The sequence below is a fragment of the Petromyzon marinus genome, chromosome 64, assembly GCF_048934315.1.
Source record: "Petromyzon marinus isolate PM22_M1 ecotype Great Lakes invasive population chromosome 64, UKy_Petmar_22M1.pri1.0, whole genome shotgun sequence".
Taxonomy (NCBI): Eukaryota; Metazoa; Chordata; class Hyperoartia; order Petromyzontiformes; family Petromyzontidae; genus Petromyzon; species Petromyzon marinus.
The window spans coordinates 10811669-10837117 of NC_133730.1; the positions used below are offsets into that span (position 1 = coordinate 10811669).

Here is a 25449-nt window from a genome sequence, read left to right on the forward strand (position 1 = left end):
ACGCGTGTCACACACACATCACACGCGTGTCACACACACACGTCACACGCGTGTCACACACACACGTCACACGCGTGTCACACACACACACGTCACACGCGTGTCACACACACATCACACGCGTGTTACACACACACACGTCACACACATCACACGCGTGTCACACACACATCACACGCGTGTCACACACGTCACACGCGTGTTACACACACATCAAACATGCATTACACACACCCGTTACACGTGTTACACACATGTTAGACAAACAATTACACAAGCACATGTTACACACACGTATTACAGACATGTTACACATGTTATACACCCACATGTTACATGCATATTACACATTACACACACATGTAGCACACATATACATATTACACACACGTATTACACAGACAATACAGACACGTGTTACACAAATGTTAGACACGTCACACACGCACGTCACACATAGGTTACACGTCACACACACACGCTACACACACACGCTACACACACACACACGCTACACACACACGCTACACACACACGCTACACACACACACACACGCTACACACACACACACACGCTACACACACACACACACATGCTACACAAACACACGCTACACACACACAACACACACACACGCTACACACACACATGCTACAGACGCACGTTACACGCTACACACAAGTTACACATGCACGTTACACACACACACGCTAAACACACACACACGTCACAAGTTACATACCCACGTGACACACACGCACATGTCACACGCGTATATGTCACACATGTTCCACACGCACGTTACACAAAGACGACACATTATTATCACACCCCCACAAGGATGCAGATGTCCCGTGTAGCTTCATTACGGTGTTGTGGATGTGAGACAAGCGGGAGATGGGGATGTGGGCGAGGCGGAGATGAGGAGGATGATGATGAGGGAGATGGTGATGATGATGAGGGAGATGGTGATGGTGATGAGGGAGATGGTGATGGTGATGAGGGAGATGGTGATGAGGGAGATGGTGATGGTGATGAGGGAGATGGTGATGGTGATGAGGGAGATGGTGATGGTGATGAGGGAGATGGTGATGAGGGAGATGGTGATGGTGATGAGGGAGATGGTGATGAGGGAGATGGTGATGAGGGAGATGGTGATGAGGGAGATGGTGATGAGGGAGATGGTGATGGTGATGAGGGAGATGGTGATGGTGATGAGGGAGATGGTGATGAGGGAGATGGTGATGAGGGAGATGGTGATGAGGGAGATGGTGATGAGGGAGATGGTGATGAGGGAGATGGTGATGAGGGATATGGTGATGGTGATGAGGGAGATGGTGATGAGGGAGATGGTGATGAGGGAGATGGTGATGGTGATAAGGGAGATGGTGATGAGGGAGATGGTGATGGTGATGAGGCAGATGATGGTGATGAGGGAGATGGTGATGAGGGAGATGGTGATGAGGGAGATGGTGATGGTGATGAGGGAGATGGTGATGAGGGAGATGATGGTGATGGTGATGAGGGAGATGGTGATGGTGATGAGGGAGATTCTGGTGGTACAGGAGGGAGACGATAGCGATGGTGGTGAAGGAGACAGTGGTGATGGTGGTGAGGGAGACAGTAGTGAGGGAGACAGTGGTGATGGTGGTGAGGGAGACAGTGACGATGGTGGTGAGGGAGACAGTGGTGATGGTGGTGAGGAAGACAGTGGTGATGGTGGTGAGGGAGACAGTGGTGATGGTGGTGAGGGAGACAGTGGTGAGGGAGACAGTGACGATGGTGGTGAGTACCTGTGAATATGAGAACTCGAGACCGGTCACAGAGAAGATGACCTCTCCGATGGTGAGCAGCAGATACTGAGGCACCTGCCATCCCATGTGCACCGAGTTGGGCTGAATGTCCACCTCGCTCGACTTGAGCAGCTGGCCAGCGGCGTCCTGGGCGGTCAGAGTGGCCACAAACTCAAATGTCACCATCATCAGCATCACCGTCAACATCATCACCATCAGCATCAGCAGAACCATCATCACGGTCATCAGCTGAATCACCACCATCACCACCACCATCATCATCCTCACCATCACCATGATCATCATCACTAACAGCAGAACCATCATCACAGTCACAGTCATCAGCAGAACCATCATCGCCATTATGGTAATCATCAGAATCACCACCGTCACCACCATCATCACCATCACCGTCATCATCATCACCATCAGCAGAACCATCATCACAGTCATCAGCATCAGCAGAACCATCATCACCATCATGGTAATCATCAGAATCACCACCATCATCATCACCCTCATCATCATAACCATCATGGTAATCATCGGAATCACCACCATCACCACTATCACCACCATCATCACCATCACAGTCATCAGCAGAACCATCATCACTGCCAAAGTCATCAGCACAATCACCACCATGGTCATCAGCAGAACCATCATTAACAGAAGCAGTGTAATCATCAAGGTAATTAGCAACATCGGCTGCTTTAACATCATCAGCAGCATAATAATCAACAGCAGCAGCATCACCATCATCAGAAATGTCATCATCTTGATCATTATCAGCAGAATAATCAATAGTAGCGGTATCATCATGGTCATCGGCTTCTATTGGTTTAAAATGATCGTCATCAGTAGAAGCAACAAATGCATCAGCAGCAGCTGTGTTGTGATGCTGATACTGCTGCTGTTGATGCTGATCACGATCTGTAATTTACGCGACAAAGCTCGTGGTCTCGTTGTGGGGTGCCGCTCATCTCCACACGTGGGGAGCTGTAGGAAATTCCCCGTTCCCGGGCCGGGACCCAGGATGTCCACCCACCTCGTAGAGCAGGATCGTGTAGCTGCCCCCGAAGCCGATGTTCTCAGCGAAATTAAACTCGCGGGGCACCGAGGAGTTCACCAGCACGTGGATATTACTATCGCACACACACACAGAAAAGGTCACCCCCGTGTAGCCTTCACAGACTATTGGGGCAAGTGCTGTTCTAGCGAGTAGCAGCACCACGCGCGGCCGGCCGCCTTTGTCTTCCCAGTGGCGATGTTTACTACAGAACGCATCAGGTTCTCATTTGATGCTGAGTCGATCTCGGGGAGGCCCAGGACCGGTTCAGATAGTAGTCACTGGTGTTGGTTTTGGTTGTGGGCGGGAATCGAACTCAGGTGGGCGGTTTGGGGAGCACAGCCCGCTGAACAATGCACCACTGCTCTCCACAAACGCACACGAACACAACAACCGCCATTCGCCACTAAGTGGCGGTGACGTCACCACAACGCTTGTGCCAGGCCATGTGCACCTTGAGGCCACGTGAAGTGTCGAACGCCCGCGGGCAGGAGGTCACGGGGCAGACGCAAGTGCCACGGGTCGACTGACTAAGATGACTGGCTGATGCACCACCAGTGCCCCCTACTGTGCCAACCTGCTGTGCTTTAGCCACCCGGCGCTCCGCTCGTTGTTGTGAGCATCGCTCCTCCGCCCTCCGTTATTGTTGGAGGGCGACTACTTCCAACTGCCCAGTAGCGTCCTTCACGAGCCTCCTCCACAGAGGCCGATCTTGACACCGCTGGTACCAGTCATCGGCAAGTCCACTCAGCTCCACGTCCTCCTGTACCACATCACTCCATCTCTTCTCCATCCATGCCGGCCAAACAGAAGCTTCCCACTTAGCCCCCTCTATCTGGCCGAACAAAAGCTGTTTCGGCATGCGGTGGCTGGGCATGCGGGCTACATGACCCAGCCAACGCTGCCTTGCCTGCCGGAGGAGCTCACCGATGGGACTTTGTCCAGATCTTTCAAAGATTTGTGAGCTCCTCACACAATCCAGCCTGGTTAAACCCAGGATGGATCATTGACAGGCCAGCCTAAATGTTTCTAACCGGTGAAGATGTTCCATTAGGGAGGTCCACGTTTCGCAAGCGTAGAGAAGGGAGGGAATGACCGTGGCCGAGAAGACCTGGAGCTTCCACACAGCGTTACGCAACCGATGAAAAGATAAAAAGTGAGACCTCTGCTGTCAAACCGGAGCCAGTCATGAGCACACTGCCCAGGTAAGGGAAACTCTCCACTCTCTCCACAACTGCCCCATCACCAATTTGGAGTTGTGGGGGTGGAGTGTCCGATGGTACAAAATACCCAGGCAGGTGCTCTTAGTGGCAAGCTCCAGGTTCAGCAGCAGCACCTCTTTTGAGTGAGCAGCAATTTCCAGATCATCGGCATAACGTGGTTGACCAATAGGGAGCCATCCCTTGACCACACCCAGACGCGGGCATCGATCAGCGTCCCATTGTATCTGTACCAGATATAAATTCCTCCGGTACAGCCATCGGAGGCTTCACGAACTATGTGGTCGAAAAAGATGTTAAATAATGTGGGAGGACATCCCTGTTACACTCTAAAGTGAACAGGCAATGGCTCCGACTCCTGGCGTCGGAGTTTTACCCGGGCCCGCGTGCCATCATGAAGGTCCTTAATGATCGTGAACAGAGGGTCAGGGACTCTGAAAGCACGAAGAATAACCCAGAGCCCAGGCCTACTGATGGTATCATAGGCCTTGACCAGGTCAATAAAGTCGAGATGTAGGTTTTGTTGGAATTCCCTACACCTCTGCTGTAGCAGACGCACAAAAAATATGGCGTCTGTGCAGGACCGCCCTTTCCTGAAACTGCATTGGGGCTCCGCAAGCCTCTCCTCAGCGTGCCTGGCAAGGCGATGTTGAATAATCCTTGCCAGGACCTTTCCCGGCACACTGAGGAGTGAGATGTCCCTGTAGTTGTTACAGTCTGTGCGGTCCCCCTTCTTAAAGAGGGGGACCACCAGGGCATCCTTCCAATCCTGCGGAACCAATCCAGTGGTCCAGGCTGTTGTTATGATGTCATGTAGGGCAGTCTGTGCACAAACGCCACCCTCCCTCACCATATCGCTTGGGAGATCATCTCTGCCCGATGCCTTTCCTGGTCTCAGACTCTGGATCGCCTTTAGTACTTCCTCAAAAGATGGCACCTCAGCCAGCCACTCACAGGGGGTGACTTCTTCCTCCAGTATTTGAGACACCACAGCCCCAGCTAGCCTGAACACTTCCTCTGTCAACCAGAGTCTCTGGGGAGGTCTGGACTGTATACCCAAAGCAGCCATTGCAGCTGCATGAGCCATAGACCTAAACCTCGCCCATGTCCCCTCGACATCTGGAGGAGTGGGGGCGATGCCAACCCCAGCCGCAAGCGATGATGTAATTATTGCTTGCAACTTTCATCAGCTAGCTGAGACCAGGCCACTTTGGGTTTGGATGGGGTCCTGGGTGTACACCCACCACCGGAGTGGAAGAATGTCCCTGACCCTCTGGTCCATGCCTTTCAATCACTCCAGACCAGGTGCCAGCATCATGACCAACTCAAGCATCGAAGTCGCCCATGGCACTGCTCACCACAGCGTTGCCGTCCGGCACCAACGAGGGCGTAGGGGGTTATTTTTGCCGGATAGACACACATACACCCGCATGCCGATGCACCTATGAAGGCCGGCACGGCACACGAGGGGGTGGGTGGCCAGCACCACGCCCGGTCGCCTTTGTTTCCCCAGTGGCGATGTTTACACACTGCACTAGGTACTCATTTGAGGCTGAGTCGACTTAGGGTAGGCCCAGTACCGGTTCAGATAATCGTCACTGGTGTTGGTGGTCGTGAGCGGGAATCAAACTCTCCCGATAAACACACAGACACAGGGAGACACGTACTCAGTTTGTGTCAGAATTTGTGATTGCGGATGAGTAAGGTGAGTACGGTGAGTGTGGGCGAGTGTGGTGAGTACAGTGAGTGTGGGTGAGTGCGAGGGAGTGCGGGTGAATGAGGTGAGTACGGTAAGTGTGGGTGAGTGCGGGTGAGTGCGGGTGAGTGCGGGTGAGCGCGGTAAGTGTGGGTGAGTACGGTAAGTGTGGGTGAGTGCGGGTGAGTGTGGGTGAGTGCGGGTGAGTGCGGGTGAATGAGGTGAGTACGGTAAGTGTGGGTGAGTGTGGGTGAGTGCGGGTGAGTGTGGGTGAGTGCGGGTGAGCGCGGTGAGCAGGCTACATGTTCTCTCCCTTGGAGATCTCGTGATAGGAAGAGTTGCTGAATCCCTGCACTGCTCCGTAATCCACGTCGCCCATCCTCACCCTCAGCTCCACGTTCAGCGCGTTAATGAATCTGGGGGGGGGGGGGGGGGTGGTGGAGGCCGGGGTGGGGTGGGGCATGGATCTTCCTCCGCTGTGCCGGGCTCCACGAGCGATCTCTCCAATCCCTCTCTGTGCTCAATCACCACCACACTGCAGGCCAAACACTTGTCCTGCCACCCACCCACTCACTCACCCACCCACCCACTCACCCACCCCCTCACTCATCCCTTCACTCACTCACCCACTCACTCACCCCTTCACCCACCCACTCACCCACCCACCCCCTCACTCACCCCTTCACTCACGCATTCACCCACTCACTCACTCACTCACCCATCCCCTCACTCACCCCTTCACTCACTCACCCACTCACTCACCCACCCCCTCGCTCATCCCTTCACTCACTCACTCACCCACTCACTCACTCACCCACTCACTCACCCACCTCCTCACTCACCCCTTCACTCACTCACTCACCCACTCACTCACTCACTTACCCACCCCCTCACTCACCCCTTCACTCACCCACCCACCCGCTCACTACTCTACCCACGCACCCACTCACCAACTCACCCACCCATCCACCCACATATTCACCCACCAACTCAGCCACCTACTCAGCCACCTACTCACCCCCTCACTCACTCACCCACCCACCCGCTCACTCACCCACCCACTCAACCACTCACTCACCCACCCACCCATCCACCCGCTCACTCACCCACCCACTCACCACACTGCAGGTCACCTCACTTCTCTCTCTATCTCGTTCTACTCCACCCTGGAATCCCCTCCTCCCAGCATTACCATCACAGTCTCTTCTCCCCAAGCTCTCACAATCACAGCAACCTCGCTCAATTCAAGAGGCACGCCGCTTTCTTGCAGCGTGAGATTTCTCTGATCGTGTCTGGCCACCCCTAATCACACCTCACCACACATTGGCCCATACCTGACCAGGTTTTTCCCCTGCTCGGGTTTCTTGGTGACATCTTCCAGCTGAACGAGAGAGAAAGAGAGGGAAAGATCAGAGATCACGGTGAGGAACGGAGAAGCAAGGTTTGGAGTGGGTGGTGTGCGGTCCTGCATGGATGCCATAATCTCTGTCCATCTGTTACAGCAGAGGTGTAGAGAATTCCAACAAGACCTACATCTCTGCATTATTGACCTGGTCAAGGCCTATGATACCACCAACAGGCCAGGGCTCTGGGTTGTTCTTCGTGCTTTCGGAGTCCCTGACTCTCTGCTCACAATCAATAACGGCCTTCATGATGATGGGCAGGCCCGGGTAAAGCTACGTGGCCAGGAGTCGGAGCCATTTTCTGATCACCTTGGGGTGCGAAAGGAATGTCCTCTGGCTCCCACATTATTTAACATCTTTGACTACGTAGTTCGAGAAGCTTTCCATGGCTATACCGGAGGAATTTCCATCTGGTACAGATACAACGGGAGGCTGATCAATGCCTGGGTGCGATCGAACCTGGAGTGTGCCACTAAGAGGTGGGGTCTTACCATCACCCCCACCAAAACTAAGCACTTGCCTGGGTATTTTGTGCCACCAAACACTCCACCCTCTCAGCTCCCCATTGGTGATGGAGCAGTTATGGAGAAAGTGGAGAGTTTCCCATATCTGGGCAGTGTTCTTATGACCAGCTCAGGTTTGACAGCAAAGGTCTCACTCCAAAGCAGTCGGGCAGCATTATATTTCATCGGCTGCGCAATGCTGTGTGGAAGCTACCTGGTCTGTCGCTCCGCACGAAGCTTCAGGTCTCCTTTCTCTATGCTTGTGAAAAGTGGACCCCTCTTATGGAAAATCTGCGCCAGTTAGAAACATTCAGGCTAGCCTGCCTACGATCTATGCTGGGTTTAACCAGGCTGGATTGTGTGAGGAGCTCACAAAGTCTTGAAAAATCTGGACACATTCCCATCAGTGAGCTTCTCTGGCAGGTGAGGCTGCGTTGGCTGGGCCATGTAACATAACCCACATGCCCAGCCACCGCATACCCAAGCAGCTTTTGTTTGGCCGCATAGAGGGGGCTAAACGGGCATGACATGTGCTGGAGAAGAGATGGACTGATGCGGTACGGGAGGATGTGGCGCTGAGTCAACTTACTGACTGGTACCAGCAGTGTCAAGATTGGTCTCTATGCAGGAGGCTTTTAAAGGACGCTACTGGGCAGTTGGAGGCAGCCGCCCTTCAGCAACAACGGAGGGCAGAGGAGCGACGCTCACAACAATGAGCGGAGCGCCGGGCGTCAAAAATGCAGCAAGTTAGCACAGTAGGGGGCACAGGTGGTGCATCATCAGCCAGTCATCTCAGTCATTCGACCCATGGCACCTGGGTCTGTCCCTTGACCTCCTGCCAGCAGGCGTTCAACACTTCACGTGGCCTTAACGTGTACATAGCCTGGCACAGGCGCCGTGGTGACGTCACCGTCACTTAGTGGCGAATGTCGGTTATTGGTATTGGTGGTGGCGGAGTGTATGTGCTGGTGGGTTGGTGGTGGTGTGTATGTAGTGGGGTGGTGGTGGAGTGTATGTGCTGGTGGGTTGGTGGTGGTGTGTATGTAGTGGGGTGGTGGTGGAGTGGTGGTGGGTTGGTGGTGGTGTGTATGTAGTGGGGTGGTGGTGGAGTGGTGGTGGTGGTGTGTATGTAGTGGGGTGGTGGTGGAGTGGTGGTGGTGGTGGTGTGTATGTAGTGGGGTGGTGGTGGAGTGGTGGTGGTGTGTATGTAGTGGGGTGGTGGTGGAGTGGTGGTGGTGGTGTGTATGTAGTGGGGTGGTGGTGGGTTGGTGGTGGTGTGTATGTAGTTGGGTGGTGGTGGTGGAGTGGTGGTGGTGGTGGTGTGTATGTAGTGGGGTGGTGGTGGAGTGGTGGTGGTGTGTATGTAGTGGGGTGGTGGTGGAGTGGTGGTGGTGGTGTGTATGTAGTGGGGTGGTGGTGGTGGTGGTGTCACCATTTTGCAGGGCAGGCCGGAGTGGTTGCGGACGAGCAGGGTGTGCAGGGAGCCGGGGCTCACGGCCGCTTGGCACAACACCCACGAGGAGCCCTGCAGGCACAACGCCACAAGCAGACCCCTCTCATCCCCCCCTCTCTCTCTCGCCCCGCCCCTCGCTCCCTCCCTCGCCCCCCTCTCATCCCCCCTCTCGCCCCCCCTCGCTCACCCCCCCTTGTTCCCCTCCCGCCCACCCCCCTCGCCTCCCTCTCATCCCCCCTCTCATCCCCCCTCTCACCCCCCTCTCATCCCCCCCTCTCTCTCGCCCCGCCCCTCGCCTTGCCCCTCATCCCCCCCTCATCCCCCCCTCGCTCCCTCCCTCGCCCCCTTCTCATCCCCCCTCTCGCCCCCCCTCGCTCACCCCCCCTTGCCCCCCTCTTATCCACCCTCCCATCCCCCCTCCCATCCCCCCTCTCATCCCCCCTCTCATCCCCCCTCTCATCCCCCCCTCTCATCCCCCCCCTCTCATTCCCTCTCATCCCCTCTCTCCAGCCCCTCTCTCTCCCCCACTCTCGCCCCCCCCTCCTCTCATCTACCTCTGCTTCACCTCTAATGCAACTGCAATCTACCTCAACCCTACCCTGATTCATATGTAAGTAGGGGTGGGTGAGAGTGGATAGGTGAGGATGGATAGCTGAGGAGGGGGTAAGTGAGAGGCGGTAGGTGAGAGGGGTAGGTCAGCGGGGGAAGGTGTATGGGGTAGGTGAGCGGGGTAGATGAGCGGGGTAGGTGAGTGGGGTAGGTGAGCGAGGGTAGGTGAGTGGGGTAGGTGAGCGGGGGTAGGTGAGCAGGGGTAGATGAGCTCGGTTGGTGATCGGGGTTGGTGGGTGGGGTAGGTGGGTGGGGTAGGTGAGCTCGGTTGGTGATCGGGGTTGGTGGGTGGGGTAGGTGGGTGGGGTAGGTGAGCGGGGTAGGTCAGCGGGGGTAGGTGTATGGGGTAGGTGAGCGGAGTAGGTGAGTGGGGTAGGTTAGTGGGGTAGGTTAGCTCGGTTGATGATCGGGGTTGGTGGGCGGCGTAGGTGAGCGGGGGTAGGTGAGCGGGGGTAGGTGAGTGGGGTAGGTGGGCGGTGTAGGTGAGCGGGGGTAGGTGAGTGGGGTAGGTGGGCGGTGTAGGTGAGTGGGGTAGGTGAGCGGGGTAGGTGAGCGGGGGTAGGTGAGTGGGGTAGGTGAGTAGGGTAGGTGAGCGGGGGTAGGTGAGTGGGGTAGGTGAGTAGGGTAGGTGAGCGGGGGTAGGTGAGCGGGGGTCGGTGAGTAGGGTAGGTGAGCGGGGGTAGGTGAGTGGGGTAGGTGATTGGGGTAGGTGAGGGGGGGTAGGTGAGTGGGGTAGTTGAGCGGGGGGTAGGTGAATGGGGTAGGTGAGTAGGGTAGGTGAGTGGGGTAGGTGAGTGGGGTAGGTGAGCGGGGGGTAGGTGAGTAGGGTAGGTGAGTGGGGTAGGTGAGTGGGGTAGATGAGGGGGGTAGGTGAGCGGGGGTAGGTGAGTGGGGTAGGTGAGTGGGGTGGGTGAGTGGGGTAGGTGAGCGGGGGTAGGTGAGTGGGGTAGGTGAGTAGGGTAGGTGGGTGGGGGTAGGTGAGCGGGGGTCGGTGAGTAGGGTAGGTGAGCGGGGGTAGGTGAGTGGGGTAGGTGAGTGGGGTAGGTGGGCGGTGTAGGTGAGCGGGGGTAGGTGAGTGGGGTAGGTGGGCGGTGTAGGTGAGCGGGGGTAGGTGAGTGGGGTAGGTGAGTGGGGTAGGTGAGCGGGGTAGGTGAGTAGGGTAGGTGAGCGGGGGTAGGTGAGTGGGGTAGGTGAGTAGGGTAGGTGAGCGGGGGTAGGTGAGTGGGGTAGGTGAGTAGGGTAGGTGAGCGGGGGTAGGTGAGCGGGGGTCGGTGAGTAGGGTAGGTGAGCGGGGGTAGGTGAGTGGGGTAGGTGAGTGGGGTAGTTGAGCGGGGTAGGTGAGTGGGGTAGGTGAGTAGGGTAGGTGAGCGGGGGTAGGTGAGTGGGGTAGGTGAGTAGGGTAGGTCAGCGGGGGTAGGTGAGTGGGGTAGGTGAGTAGGGTAGGTGAGCGGGGGTAGGTGAGCGGGGGTCGGTGAGTAGGGTAGGTGAGCGGGGGTAGGTGAGTGGGGTAGGTGAGTGGGGGTAGGTGATTGGGGTAGGTGAGGGGGGGGGGTAGGTGAGTGGGGTAGTTGAGCGGGGGGTAGGTGAATGGGGTAGGTGAGTAGGGTAGGTGAGTGGGGTAGGTGAGTGGGGTAGGTGAGCGGGGGGTAGGTGAGTAGGGTAGGTGAGTGGGGTAGGTGAGTGGGGTAGGTGAGCGGGGTAGGTGAGTGGGGGTAGGTGAGTGGGGGTAGGTGAGTGGGGTAGGTGAGTGGGGTGGGTGAGTGGGGTAGGTGAGCGGGGGTAGGTGAGCGGGGGTAGGTGAGCAGGGGTAGGGGGGTAGGGTAGGTGATCGGGGGTAGGTGAGTGGGGTAGGTGAGCGGTGGTAGGTGAGTGGAGTAGGTAAGTGGGGTAGGTGAGTGGGGTAGGTGAGCGGGGGTAGGTGAGCGGGGGTAGGTGAGCGGGGGTAGGTGAGGGGGGGTAGGTGAGTGGGGTAGGTGAGCGGGGGGTAGGTGAGTGGGGTAGGTGAGTGGGGGAGGTGAGTGGGGTAGGTGAGCGGGGGTAGGTGAGCGGGGGTAGGTGAGCAGGGGTAGGTGAGTGGGGGTAGGTGAGGGGGTAGGTGAATGGGGTAGGTGAGTGGGGTAGGTGAGCGCAGGTAGGTGAGCGGGGGTAGGTGAGTGGGGTAGGTGAGGGGGGGTAGGTGAGCGGGGGTAGGTGAGCGGGGGTAGGTGAGCGGGGTAGGTGAGTGGGGGTAGGTAAGTGGGGTAGGTGAGTGGAGTAGGTGAGTGGGGTAGGTGAGCGGGGGTAGGTGAGGGGGGGTAGGTGAGCGGGGGTAGGTGAGCGGGGTAGGTGAGTGGGGTAGGTGAGGGGGGGTAGGTGAGTGGGGTAGGTGAGTGGAGTAGGTGAGTGGAGTAAGTGAGTGGGGTAGGTGAGTGGAGTAGGTGAGTGGGGTAGGTGAGCGGGGGTAGGTGAGCGGGGGTAGGTGAGCGGGGGTAGGTGAGGTGGGGTAGGTGAGCGGGGGTAGGTGAGCGGGGGTAGGTGAGCAGGGGTAGGTGAGCGGGTAGGTGAGTGGGGTAGGTGAGTGGGGTAAGTGAGTGGGGGTAGGTGAGCAGGGGTAGGTGAGCAGGGGTAGGTGAGTGGGGTAGGTGAGTGGGGTGAGTGGGGTAGGTGAGCGGCACTCACCCCTGTGAACGAGAGGCTGAGGTTGAGGGTCGTCTGGCCGCTAGAGGCGATGGTGCATGGTTCCATCGACACCTGCAGAGGGGCCCGTCACAGCGGTGGTCATGTTGCAGTGTGGCGGTGCGGTGGTGGTGATGCAATGTGGTGCAGTGTGGTGGTGCAGTGTGGTGCAGTGTGGCAGTGCGGTGGTGCAATGTGGTGCAGTGTGGCGGTGCGGTGGTGGTGGTGCAATGTGGTGCGGTGTGGTGGTGGTGCTGCAGTGTGGTGCAGTGTGGCAGTGCGGTGGTGGTGCTGCAGTGTGGTGCAGTGTGGCGATGCGGTGGTGGTGCTGCAGTGTGGTGCAGTGTGGCGGTGTGGTGGTGGTGCTGCAGTGTGGTGCAGTGTGGCGATGCGGTGGTGGTGCTGCAGTGTGGTGCAGTGTGGCAGTGCGGTGGTGGTGCTGCAGTGTGGTGCAGTGTGGCGGTGTGGTGGTGGTGCTGCAGTGTGGTGCAGTGTGGCGATGCGGTGGTGGTGCTGCAGTGTGGTGCAGTGTGGCGATGTGGTGGTGGTGCTCACTGCGTGTGGCGGTGCGCTCAGCTGGCAGCTGCCCTCGTCGTGCCGCATGGAGACGTTTGCACCGCTCTGCAGGTTCAGCAGCTTGAAGCGAGCCTCACCGGCACCCGGGAGCTTGGTGAGAGAGTTCTACACGGGGACACGGGACACGGGGACATGGAGACACGGAGACACGGGGACACGGAGACACAGTGAGCCATGGGGATACGGAGACACGGGGACACGGAGACACAGTGAGCCATGGGGACACAGTGAGCCATGGGGACACGGGGACACGGAGACACAGTGAGCCATGGGGACACAGTGAGCCATGGGGACACGGGGACACGGGGACATGGAGACACAGTGAGCCATGGGGACACGGAGACACGGGGACACGGAGACACAGTGAGCCATGGGGACACGGGGACGCGGAGACACAGTGAGCCATGGGGACACGGGGACACGGGGGACACGGAGACACAGTGAGCCATGGGGACACGGGGACACGGGGACACGGGGACACGGAGACACAGTGAGCCATGGGGACACGGAGACACGGAGACACAGTGAGCCACGGGGACACACTGAGCTGGCTGCAATTCAACGTCGACACACGAGTGAGGCCTCGTGTGTCGACGGGGGACCCCTGTGGATCAGTGGGGAATCACGGGGGCGGGGGGGTGGACCCCTGTGGTGAGCGTGCGTGTGTGCGTGCGTGCGAGCGTGCGTGCGAGTGTGCGTGCGAGTGTGCGTGCGTGCATGTGTGCGTGCGTGTGTGCGTGTGTGAACTCACGTCCACCATGATCTGGATGACCCCGGCCACCACGAATGCGACCCCCAGGAACAGCATTCCCACCGTGATGCGGCGCAGGGGCCTGGGGGGGGGGGGGGTCACGTGGGTGGGGGGGGGTCACGGGGGTGGGGGGGGGGGTCACATGAGTGTCGTGCTGGCCACCCATCTCTTCGGTGGCTAGGAGATGTTAACTACCTCGCCTGGTATGCAGGAGATCGTGGGTTCGACCCCGACCCTGAAGCCTGCTGCTGCTGTATATTTGGAGTTTGCGTGTCTCTCTCTCATCATCATCATCACGGTGGCTATGAGATGTTAACTACCTCGCCTGGTATGCAGGAGATCGTGGGTTCGACCCCGACCCTGAAGCCTGCTGCTGCTGCTGTATATTTGGAGTTTGCGTGTCTATCTCCCCGTGGTTGCTTGCATTGTTTTTCTGGGTCCTCCGGTGTTTCCCTCCACATTTAGAATCAACGTTCCGTGTTTAAAGTATTTGGCTGCTGTGAATGTCCACGTGATAAGCCACTTCGTTGGGCAACCATTTGTGATAGCCAGGCCGCTTCTGAAAAACAGCTACTAAGCTCAGTGGGGCCTTACCTAGTAAAACAGTTAATTTAGTCACTTTGACACTTAGTAGTAGGATTTCGCGACCAATATTATCCATAATAAGAGGTTTTTGGGTTGATTATGCTGATTGTTGTAAATACCGGTGACACGTCATGGCTACTACAATTGTAAATGTTGCAGTGTGTTTCCTGTCCAACATACAACCGGTTAGCTTAACACTTAGGCTTTCGCGACCAATATCATCCATAACAGAGGTTTGTTTTGGGTTAGATCGCGTAAATATGTGTCGTTAAACAGCAAACTGCCAAAAAACTAATATTTACTTCAGTGAAGCAAAAGCCTTAAGAGAATTGAGAGCAAATAAACATATCCCAATTCTTGCTGATGATAAGGACCAATCAACTGTTGTGATGCCCCGTAAGGACTACGATGATAAAATCAAAGATTTACTCGATAAAGGTACCCACGTTAAAATTAAACGTGACCCAACCAGCACCTTGGAACGTAAAACAACGGTAATCATTGCCAAGTAATCAATTCCCAAGGAAAAGCAATACTTGATCAAACCAAGGACATCAAAACCACCAAGACTTTATGGGCTACCAAAAATTAACAAACCTGATGTCCCATTAAGACCCATAGTTCGTACAATAGGCTCTGCCACATACATATTAGCACAATACGTAACGAAACAAACACAGCCCTACATCGGTAGGACCTCTTCGTTCATCAACAATTCTGAACATCTCGTAAATATAATTAAAGATATTAAGCTTAACCCTAATGATATTCTTGTAGGATTTGATGTGACCTCTCTGTTCATGAGGGTTCCGGTCAACGAGTCAATTAAGTTACTAGAAATCCTGGTCACGAACAAAGGTTTAGCCAAAGATATCCCAAGACTAGCTGAACACTGTCTAAAGAGCACCTACTTCTTGTGGAAAGGTGACTTCTATAAACAAAAGGAAAGAGCAGCAATGTGCTCTCCTTTGTCTCTTCTGTTAGCGAATTTGTACATGGAAGATTTCTAAACAAAAGCAATACCTTCAAGCACACTAACACCCTCTGCTTGGTTTAGATATGTGGATGACACATTGGTGGTCTGGCCACACGGCAAAGATACACTGAACGAATTTCTAAATCATCTCAACTCGCAAAACCCATCCACCCAGTTCACCATGGAAGTGGCGGCTCACAGAACGCTACCATTTCTGGATATTCTACTCGGACAGGGTCAGAATGGTAAAATAACACAGACTGCGTTTACCAAAACAAAAACGCATACTGACGCCTATCTGAATGCAGTCACACCATCACCCCGCACAGAAATCTGCTCTCATCAAGATGCTCATTCATCGAGCTAAGAAAATGTCACATGGTGGCAGTCTGAGAAGTGGAATTCAACATATTAAAGAAGCACTGCAAATGAATGGTTACAATGATGCACAAATCAACAGGGCATTGAATGCTAAAACCAAATCAAATAACACGAGCGTTGAAACTGCCCAAGTAATTAAAACGATAAAAAAATACCGAACATTGTGGGAGTAACTGATAAACTAGCCAGATGTTTGGAAAAACAAAACATCCGAATCAGATTTGGCACGGTACAATAAAATACAGAATTTCATATCTGGTATAAAAGATGCATTACCGAAGCTATCAACAGAAGGTGTGTACAGGATTCACTGCACATGTGGCAAATGCTATGTTGGGCAAACAGGACGAATGATCAGCACGAGACTAAAACAACATCAGAGAAATATTACATTCTCCCAAATACAACTGTCAGCAGTAGCAGAACACGCGTACCAACAAGGATACTCAATACATTTTGATAACGTTGAAGTTCTAGCTACGACTGGCCAAGACTAATTAGAGAATCTATCGAAATTTAAATAAATACAAAATAATTTTTACCATTCAGATAGCTACCGCCGTAGTGCTGCGTGGAAGCGAATACTCAAAACTATATTTCGATTTAAAGCTTTCGTGACTGCAAGGATTCATCTTCTTTGGTTCTTTCGGTAAAGTCACGTAGATTGAGAATAAAATAATAAATTGATAAAATAAAATAACACAATAAAATTCTCACGACATTGAAGCTCTGTCGTCCCGACAGGTCTGTTCCTTTCACCTGAAGAAGGCCACTTGTGTTGTGGCCGAAACGTCGTGAGAATTTGATTGCGTTATTTTATTTTATTAATTTATTATTTTATTCTCATTCTACGTGACTTTACCGAAAGAACCAAAGAAGACGAAACTATATTGTTTAAATGCATGCCGATAAAGGGCACCATACTTCAATAGGGATTACCGTTGGTACGGCTATTTTAACAACATGCAGGAAGGACAAGATCATAAAGCGCATGCAAAATGTACGTTGACTCAGTAATCCCCCTCCCCACAACTTTGTGCAAGAGCGCAGAAGTGTGGTCACCACATCAACGCCTCTATATAAAGAAAGCAACAGGTGGACTTCTCCACAAATCTGGCTGTTGCCTGATGGAGCCAGTTGTAATTACTGGCGAAACGTCGTACTCGGATTGTAAATGTTGTGGCCTGGCTCTCCAACACACCGGTGTGCTGTGCTAGTGACGAATTGGCCACGTTCTGTTTACGTGACAACCCTTACTAGTTGGCTGTGTCGGGTGGTGGCGGGTTTTAACGACACATTTACGTGATCTAACCCAAAAAAAACTCAAACACAACCGGTTAGTGTTCAACTAGTAACTAATTGGCAGGTCTCGTCTATGTGACAAACCCTTACTGATTGGCTGTGTCGGGTGGTGGCGGGTTTTAACGACACATTTATACTAACACGATCTAACCCGAGCCTGTTTAGTTTTCGTCTGCCACAGTGGCGGCCGTGGTGAGCGCTCCTCCTGCTGCTGCTGCTGCTGCTGCTCGCTAACAGCACTTGCCCCAGCAGCTTGCCGGACACAACAAGGGGGAGCTTTGTCTGTGTGAGGGTGACTCACGTGAGGGTGACTTTGTCTGTGTGAGGGTGACTCACGTGAAGTTGACTTTGTCTGTGTGAGGGTGAGTCACGTGAAGTTGACTTTGTCTGTGTGAGGGTGACTCACGTGAGGGTGACTTTGTCTGTGTGAGGGTGACTCACGTGAAGTTGACTTTGTCTGTGTGAGGGTGAGTCACGTGAAGTTGACTTTGTCTGTGTGTGAGGGTGACTCACGTGAGGGTGACTTTGTCTGTGTGAGGGTGACTCACGTGAAGTTGACTTTGTCTGTGTGTGGGGGTGACTCACGTCAACTTGACTTTGTCTGTGTGAGGGTGACTCACGTGAAGTTGACTTTGTCTGTGTGAGGGTGACTCACGTGAGGGTGACTTTGTCTGTGTGAGGGTGACTCACGTGAAGTTGACTTTGTCTGTGTGTGAGGGTGTCTCACGTGAAGTTGACTTTGTCTGTGTGAGGGTGACTCACGTGAGGGTGACTTTGTCTGTGTGAGGGTGACTCACGTGAAGTTGACTTTGTCTGTGTGAGGGTGACTCACGTGAGGGTGACTTTGTCTGTGTGAGGGTGACTCACGTGAGGGTGACTTTGTCTGTGTGAGGGTGACTCACGTGAGGGTGACTTTGTCTGTGTGAGGGTGACTCACGTGAGGGTGACTTTGTCTGTGTGAGGGTGACTCACGTGAAGTTGACTTTGTCTGTGTGTGAGGGTGACTCACGTGAAGTTGACTTTGTCTGTGTGTGAGGGTGACTCACGTGAAGTTGACTTTGTCTGTGTATGAGGGTGACTCACGTGTGGGTGACTTTGTCTGTGTGAGGGTGACTCACGTGAGGGTTACTTTGTGTGAGGGTGACTCACGTGAGGGTGACTTTGTCTGTGTGAGGGTGACTCACGTGAGGGTGACTTTGTCTGTGTGAGGGTGACTCACGTGAGGGTGACTTTGTCTGTGTGAGGGTAACTCACGTGAGGGTGACTTTGTCTGTGTGAGGGTGACTCACGTGAGGGTGACTTTGTCTGTGTGAGGGTGACTCACGTGAAGTTGACTTTGTCTGTGTGAAGGTGACTCACGTGAAGTTGACTTTGTCTGTGTGAGGGTGACTCACGTGAGGGTGACTTTGTCTGTGTGAGGGTGACTCACGTGAAGTTGACTTTGTCTGTGTGTGAGGGTGACTCACGTGAAGTTGACTTTGTCTGTGTGAGGGTGAGTCACGTGAAGTTGACTTTGTCTGTGTGAGGGTGACTCACGTGAGGGTGACTTTGTCTGTGTGAGGGTGACTCACGTGAAGTTGACTTTGTCTGTGTGAGGGTGAGTCACGTGAAGTTGACTTTGTCTGTGTGTGAGGGTGACTCACGTGAGGGTGACTTTGTCTGTGTGAGGGTGACTCACGTGAAGTTGACTTTGTCTGTGTGTGGGGGTGACTCACGTCAACTTGACTTTGTCTGTGTGAGGGTGACTCACGTGAAGTTGACTTTGTCTGTGTGAGGGTGACTCACGTGAGGGTGACTTTGTCTGTGTGAGGGTGACTCACGTGAAGTTGACTTTGTCTGTGTGTGAGGGTGACTCACGTGAAGTTGACTTTGTCTGTGTGAGGGTGACTCACGTGAGGGTGACTTTGTCTGTGTGAGGGTGACTCACGTGAAGTTGACTTTGTCTGTGTGAGGGTGACTCACGTGAGGGTGACTTTGTCTGTGTGAGGGTGACTCACGTGAGGGTGACTTTGTCTGTGTGAGGGTGACTCACGTGAGGGTGACTTTGTCTGTGTGAGGGTGACTCACGTGAGGGTGACTTTGTCTGTGTGAGGGTGACTCACGTGAAGTTGACTTTGTCTGTGTGTGAGGGTGACTCACGTGAAGTTGACTTTGTCTGTGTGTGAGGGTGACTCACGTGAAGTTGACTTTGTCTGTGTATGAGGGTGACTCACGTGTGGGTGACTTTGTCTGTGTGAGGGTGACTCACGTGAGGGTTACTTTGTGTGAGGGTGACTCACGTGAGGGTGACTTTGTCTGTGTGAGGGTGACTCACGTGAGGGTGACTTTGTCTGTGTGAGGGTGACTCACGTGAGGGTGACTTTGTCTGTGTGAGGGTAACTCACGTGAGGGTGACTTTGTCTGTGTGAGGGTGACTCACGTGAGGGTGACTTTGTCTGTGTGAGGGTGACTCACGTGAAGTTGACTTTGTCTGTGTGAAGGTGACTCACGTGAAGTTGACTTTGTCTGTGTGAGGGTGACTCACGTGAGGGTGACTTTGTCTGTGTGAGGGTGACTCATGTGAGGGTGACTTTGTCTGTGTGAGGGTGACTCACGTGAAGTTGACTTTGTCTGTGTGAGGGTGACTCACGTGAAGTTGACTTTGTCTGTGTGAGGGTGACTCACGTGAAGTTGACTTTGTCTGTGTGAGGGTGACTCACGTGAGGGTGACTTTGTCTGTGTGAGGGTGACTCATGTGAGGGTGACTTTGTCTGTGTGAGGGTGACTCACGTGAAGTTGACTTTGTCTGTGTGAGGGTGACTCACGTGAAGTTGACTTTGTCTGCGTGAGGGTGACTCACGTGAGGGTGACTTTGTCTGTGTGTGAGAGTGACTCACGTGAGGGTGACTTTGTCTCTGTGTGTGAGGGTGACTCACGTAAAGCTGATGTCTGTGTGAGGGTGACTCACGTGAGGGTGACTTTGTCTGTGTGTGAGGGTGACTCATGTGAAGTTGACTTTGTCTGTGTGTGAGGGTGACTCACGTGAGGGTGACTTTGTCTGTGTGAGGGTGACTCACGTGAGGGTGACTTTGTCTGTGTGTGAGGGTGACTCACTTCAAGTTGACTTTGTCTGTGTGAGGGTGACTCACGTGAAGTTGACTCTGCACCGACGCAGCAGGGGGTAGATCCCGACGTCGAACAGAGGGACGAGCACGAGGATCAGCATCGCGTTGATGGACTGCGGAGAGACAGAGAGTCACCCTCCACCGAGTCACCCTCCACATTGAGAGACAGTCACCATACACACACAGTCACCCTCCAGAGAAAGAGTCACCCTACACAGAGAGTCACCCTACACAGAGAGTCACCCTACACAGAGTCACCCTACACAGAGAGTCACCCTACGCAGAGAGTCACCCTACACAGTCACCATAGACAGAGAGTCACCCTTCACAGAGCGTCACCCTACACAGTCACCCTACACAGAGTCACCCTACACAGAGAGTCACCCTACACAGTCACCCTACACAGAGTCACCCTACACAGAGAGTCACCCTACACAGTCACCCTACACAGAGAGTCACCCTACACAGAGAGTCACCCTACACAGTCACCCTACACAGAGAGTCACCCTACACAGTCACCCTACACAGAGAGTCACCCTACACAGAGAGTCACCATACACAGAGAGTCACCCTACACAGTCACCCTACACAGAGAGTCACCCTACACAGTCACCCTACACAGAGAGTCACCCTACACAGAGAGTCACCCTACACAGAGAGTCACCCTACACAGTCACCCTACACAGTCACCCTACACAGAGAGTCATCCTAGAGAGTGTTGAGAGGTGAGAGAGTGGTGGAGAGTGGTGAGAGAGTGGTGAGAGAGTGGTGGAGAGAGTGGTGAGAGAGTGGTGGAGAGAGTGGTGGAGAGAGTGGTGAGAGAGTGGTGAGAGAGTGGTGGAGAGAGTGGTGAGAGAGTCGTGACAGAGTGGTGGAGAGAGTGGTGAGAGAGTGGTGGAGAGAGTGGTGGAGAGAGTGTTGAGAGGTGAGAGAGTGGTGAGAGAGTGGTGAGAGAGTGGTGAGGGAGTGGTGAGAGAGTGGTGGAGAGAGTGGTGAGAGAGTGGTGGAGAGAGTATTGAGAGGTGAGAGAGTGGTGGAGAGAGTGGTGAGAGAGTGGTGGAGAGAGTGGTGAGAGAGTGGTGGAGAGAGTGGTGAGAGAGTGGTGAGAGAGTGGTGAGAGAGTGGTGGAGAGAGTGGTGAGAGAGTGGTGGAGAGAGTGGTGAGAGAGTGGTGGAGAGAGTGGTGAGAGAGTGGTGGAGAGAGTGGTGAGAGAGTGGTGGAGAGAGTGGTGGAGAGAGTGTTGAGAGAGTGTTGGAGAGAGTGTTGAGAGAGTGGTGAGAGAGTGGTGAGAGAGTGGTGAGAGAGTGGTGAGTGTGGTGAGAGAGTTGTGAGAGAGTGTTGGAGAAAGTGGTGGAGAGAGTGTTGAGAGGTGAGAGAGTGTTGGAGATAGTGGTGGAGAGAGTGGTGAGAGAGTGGTGGAGAGTGGTGAGAGAGTGGTGATAGAGTGGAGAGAGAGTGGTGGAGAGTGGTGAGAGAGTGGTGAGTGGAGAGAGAGTGGTGGAGAGTGGTGAGAGAGTCGTGGAGAGAGTGGTGAGAGAGTTGTGAGAGAGTGGTGAGAGAGTGTGGAGAGAGTGGTGAGAGAGTGGTGAGAGAGTGGTGGAGAGAGTGGTGAGAGAGTGGTGGAGAGAGTGGTGAGAGAGTGGTGGAGAGAGTGGTGGAGAGAGTGGTGAGAGAGTGGTGGAGAAAGTGGTGAGAGAGTGGTGAGAGTGGTGAGAGAGTGGTGGAGAGAGTGGTGGAGAGAGTGGTGAGAGAGTGTGGAGAGAGTGGTGGAGAGAGTGGTGGAGAGAGTGTTGGAGAGAGTGGTGAGAGAGTGTTAGAGAGAGTGTTGGAGAGAGTGTTGGAGAGAGTGTTGAGAGAGAGTGGTGGAGAGTAGAGGTGAGGAGGATGTGGTGAGAGAGTGTGAGAGAGTGGTGAGAGAGTGGTGAGAGAGTGGTGAGAGTGGTGAGAGAGTGGTGAGAGAGTGGTGAGAGAGTGGTGGACGCCCCACCCAGTGGTGAGAGAGTGGTGAGAGAGTCGTGAGAGAGTGGTGAGAGAGTGGTGGAGAGAGTGGTGAGGGAGTGTGGAGAGAGTGGTGGAGAGAGTGGTGGAGAGAGTGTTGGAGAGAGTGGTGAGAGAGTGGTGAGAGAGTGTTGGAGAGAGTGTTGGAGAGAGTGGTGGAGAGAGTGGTGAGAGAGTGTGGAGAGAGTGGTGGAGAGAGTGGTGGAGAGAGTGTTGGATAGAGTGGTGAGAGAGTGGTGAGAGAGTGGTGGAGAGAGTGGTGAGAGAGTGGTGAGAGAGTGGTGAGAGAGTGTGGAGAGTGGTGAGAGAGTGGTGATAGAGTGGAGAGAGAGTGGTGAGAGAGTGGTGAGAGAGTGTGGAGAGTGGTGGAGAGTGGTGAGAGAGTGGTGAGAGAGTCGTGGAGAGAGTGGTGGAGAGAGTGGTGGGAGAGTGGTGAGAGAGTGGTGAGAGAGTGGTGAGAGAGTGTGGAGAGAGTGGTGAGAGAGTGGTGAGAGAGTGTGGAGAGAGTGGAGATAGAGTGGTGAGAGAGTGGTGGAGAGAGTGGTGAGAGAGTGGAGAGAGAGTGGTGAGAGAGTGGAGAGAGAGTGGTGGAGAGAGTGGTGAGAGAGTAGAGAGAGAGAGTGGTGGAGAGTGGTGAGAGAGTGGTGAGAGAGTGGAGAGAGAGTGGTGGAGAGAGTGGTGAGAGAGTGGAGAGAGAGTGGTGGAGAGTGGTGGAGAGTCGTGAGAGAGTCGTGGAGAGAGTGGTGGAGAGAGTGGTGAGAGAGTCGTGGAGAGAGTGGTGAGAGAATGGTGAGAGAGTGGTGAGAGAGTGGAGAGAGAGTGGTGGAGAGAGTGGTGAGAGAGTGGTGAGAGAGTGGTGGAGAGAGTGGACTCTCACCTGCATTTGGTCAGGCTGGATGACTAACGATCCCTGCATACACACAAGCAAATACAAGGATCCCCCGTGGAGCCTTAACAGACTGTTGGGGCAAGTGCTTTTATCGAGCAACACCTTTGAAGGCCGGCATGGCACACGAGGGGTGGGTGGCCCGACCGCCTTTGTCTCCCCTGTGGTGATGTGTACACACCGCACCAGGTACTCATTTGAGGCCGAGTATACCTAGGGGAGGCCCAGGACCGGTTCAGATAATCATCACTGTGATCGGTCGTGAGCGAGAATCAAACTCGGTTCGATGGCTTCGTAGTGCAGCGCGTTATCAGCTGTGTGGGTGTGCGCCCACACGTGCAGACACACACGTGCAGACACACACGTGCAGACACACACGTGCAGACACACACGTGCAGACACACACGCACGTGTGTGTGTGCACACACACGTGCGTGTGTATATTTACTGTGTGTGTAGTGTGTGTGTAGCGTGTGTATATTTACTGTGTGTGTGTAGTTTGTGTAGTGTGTGTGTAATGTGTATGTAGTGTGTGTGTAGTGTGTGTGTAATGTGTGTAGTGTGTGTAGCGTGTGTGTGTAGTGTGTGTATATTTACTGTGTGTGGTGTGTGTGTAGTGTGTGTATATTTACTGTGTGTGTGTGTGTAATGTGTGTGTAGTGTGTGTGTAGTGTGTGTGTGTATTTACTGCGTGTGTAGTGTGTGTGTAGTTTGTGTGTATTTACTGTGTGTGTAGTGTGTGTGCAGTGTGTGTGTAGTGTGTGTGTAGTGTGTGTATTTACTGTGTATGTAGTGTGTAGTGTGTATCTTTACTTTGAATGTAGTGTGTGTGTAGTGTGTGTGTATTTACTGTGTGTGTGTAGTGTGTGTGTATTTACTGTGTGTGTGTAGTGTGTGTGCAGTGTGTGTAGTGTTTGTAATTACTGTGTGTGTGTAGTGTGTGTGTAGTGTGTATATTTACTGTGTGTGTGTAATGTGTGTGTAACGTGTGTGTAGTGTAATGTGTGTGTAGTGTGTGTGTAGTGTAGTGTGTGTGTAATGTGTGGGTAGTGTGTGTGTAGTGTAATTTGTGTGTAATGTGTGTGTGTAATGTGCGTAGTGTAGTGTGTGTAGTGTAATGTGTGTGTATAGTGTAGTTTGTGTGTAGTGTAGTGTGTGTGTGGTGTGTGTGTGTAATGTGTGTGTAGCGTGTGTGTGTGTAGTGTGCGTGTAGTGTGTGTGTATACTGTGTGTATAGTGTGTGTGTGTAGTGTGTGTGTGGTGTGTGTGTGTAGTGTGTGTGTGTAATGTGTGTGTAGCGTGTGTGTAATGCGTGTGTAGTGTGTGCGTAGTATGTGTGTAATGTGTGTGGTTTGTGTGTAGTGTGTGTGTAGTGTGTGTGTGTAATGTGTGTGTAGTGTGTGTGTAGTGTGTGTATGTTTACTGTGTGTGTAGTATGTGTGTAGATTGTGTGTAGTGTGTGTAATGTGTGTGTAGTGTGTGTATAATGTGTGTGTAGCGTGTGTATATTTACTGTGTGTGTGTAGTGTGTGTAGTGTGTGTGTAATGTGTATGTAGTGTGTGTGTAGTGTGTGTGTAATGTGTGTAGTGTGTGTGTAGCGTGTGTGTGTAGTGTGTGTGTGTAGTGTGTGTATAGTGTGTGTGTAGTGTGTTTGTAGTGTGTGTAGTGTGTGTGTAGTGTGTGTATATTTACTGTGTGTGGTGTAGTGTGTGTATATTTACTGTGTGTGTGTAATGTGTGTGTAGTGTGTGTGTGTAGTGTGTGTGTGTATTTACTGCGTGTGTAGTGTGTGTGTAGTTTGTGTGTATTTACTGTGTGTGTAGTGTGTGTGCAGTGTGTGTGTAGTGTGTGTGTAGTGTGTGTATTTACTGTGTATGTAGTGTGTAGTGTGTATCTTTACTTTGAATGTAGTGTGTGTGTAGTGTGTGTGTATTTACTGTGTGTGTGTAGTGTGTGTGTAGTGTGTGTGTATTTACTGTGTGTGTGTAGTGTGTGTGCAGTGTGTGTAGTGTTTGTAATTACTGTGTGTGTGTAGTGTGTGTGTAGTGTGTGTGTAGTGTGTATATTTACTGTGTGTAGTGTGTGTAGTGTGTATATTTACTGTGTGAGTAGTTTGTGTGTAGATTGTGTATATTTACTGTGTGTGTGTAGTGTGTGTGTAGTATGTGTGTAGTGTGTGTATATTTACTGTGTGTGTGCAGTGTGTGCGGTGTGTGTATATTTACTGTGTGTGTGTAATGTGTGTGTAATGTGTGTGTAGTGTAATGTGTGTGTAGTGTAATGTGTGTGTAGTGTAGTGTGTGTGTAGTGTAGTGTGTGTGTAATGTGTGGGAAGTGTGTGTGTAGTGTAATTTGTGTGTAATGTGTGTGTAGTGTGTGTGTGTAATGTGCGTAGTGTAGTGTGTGTAGTGCAATGTGTGTGTATAGTGTAGTATGTGTGTAGTGTAGTGTGTGTGTGGTGTGTGTGTAATGTGTGTGTAGCGTGTG

The 25449-nt window shown here is 53.2% G+C and overlaps 1 protein-coding gene across 1 annotated transcript in view; it reads right to left on the reverse strand.

The window, feature by feature from the left end:
- LOC116956295 (solute carrier family 15 member 1-like) overlaps positions 1-25449 on the reverse strand; it is a 59416-nt gene that overhangs the window by 8908 nt on the left and 25059 nt on the right. The window contains exons 13-22 of the mRNA XM_032977796.2: positions 22953-22985; positions 20102-20190; positions 13730-13811; positions 12958-13083; positions 12406-12477; positions 9118-9210; positions 7114-7160; positions 6082-6195; positions 2843-2939; positions 1795-1941 (exon numbers count right to left, since the gene is read on the reverse strand). Of these exons, the coding sequence (XP_032833687.1) occupies positions 1795-1941; positions 2843-2939; positions 6082-6195; positions 7114-7160; positions 9118-9210; positions 12406-12477; positions 12958-13083; positions 13730-13811; positions 20102-20190; positions 22953-22985 (900 nt within the window). The remainder of the gene's footprint in view (positions 1-1794; positions 1942-2842; positions 2940-6081; positions 6196-7113; positions 7161-9117; positions 9211-12405; positions 12478-12957; positions 13084-13729; positions 13812-20101; positions 20191-22952; positions 22986-25449) is intronic.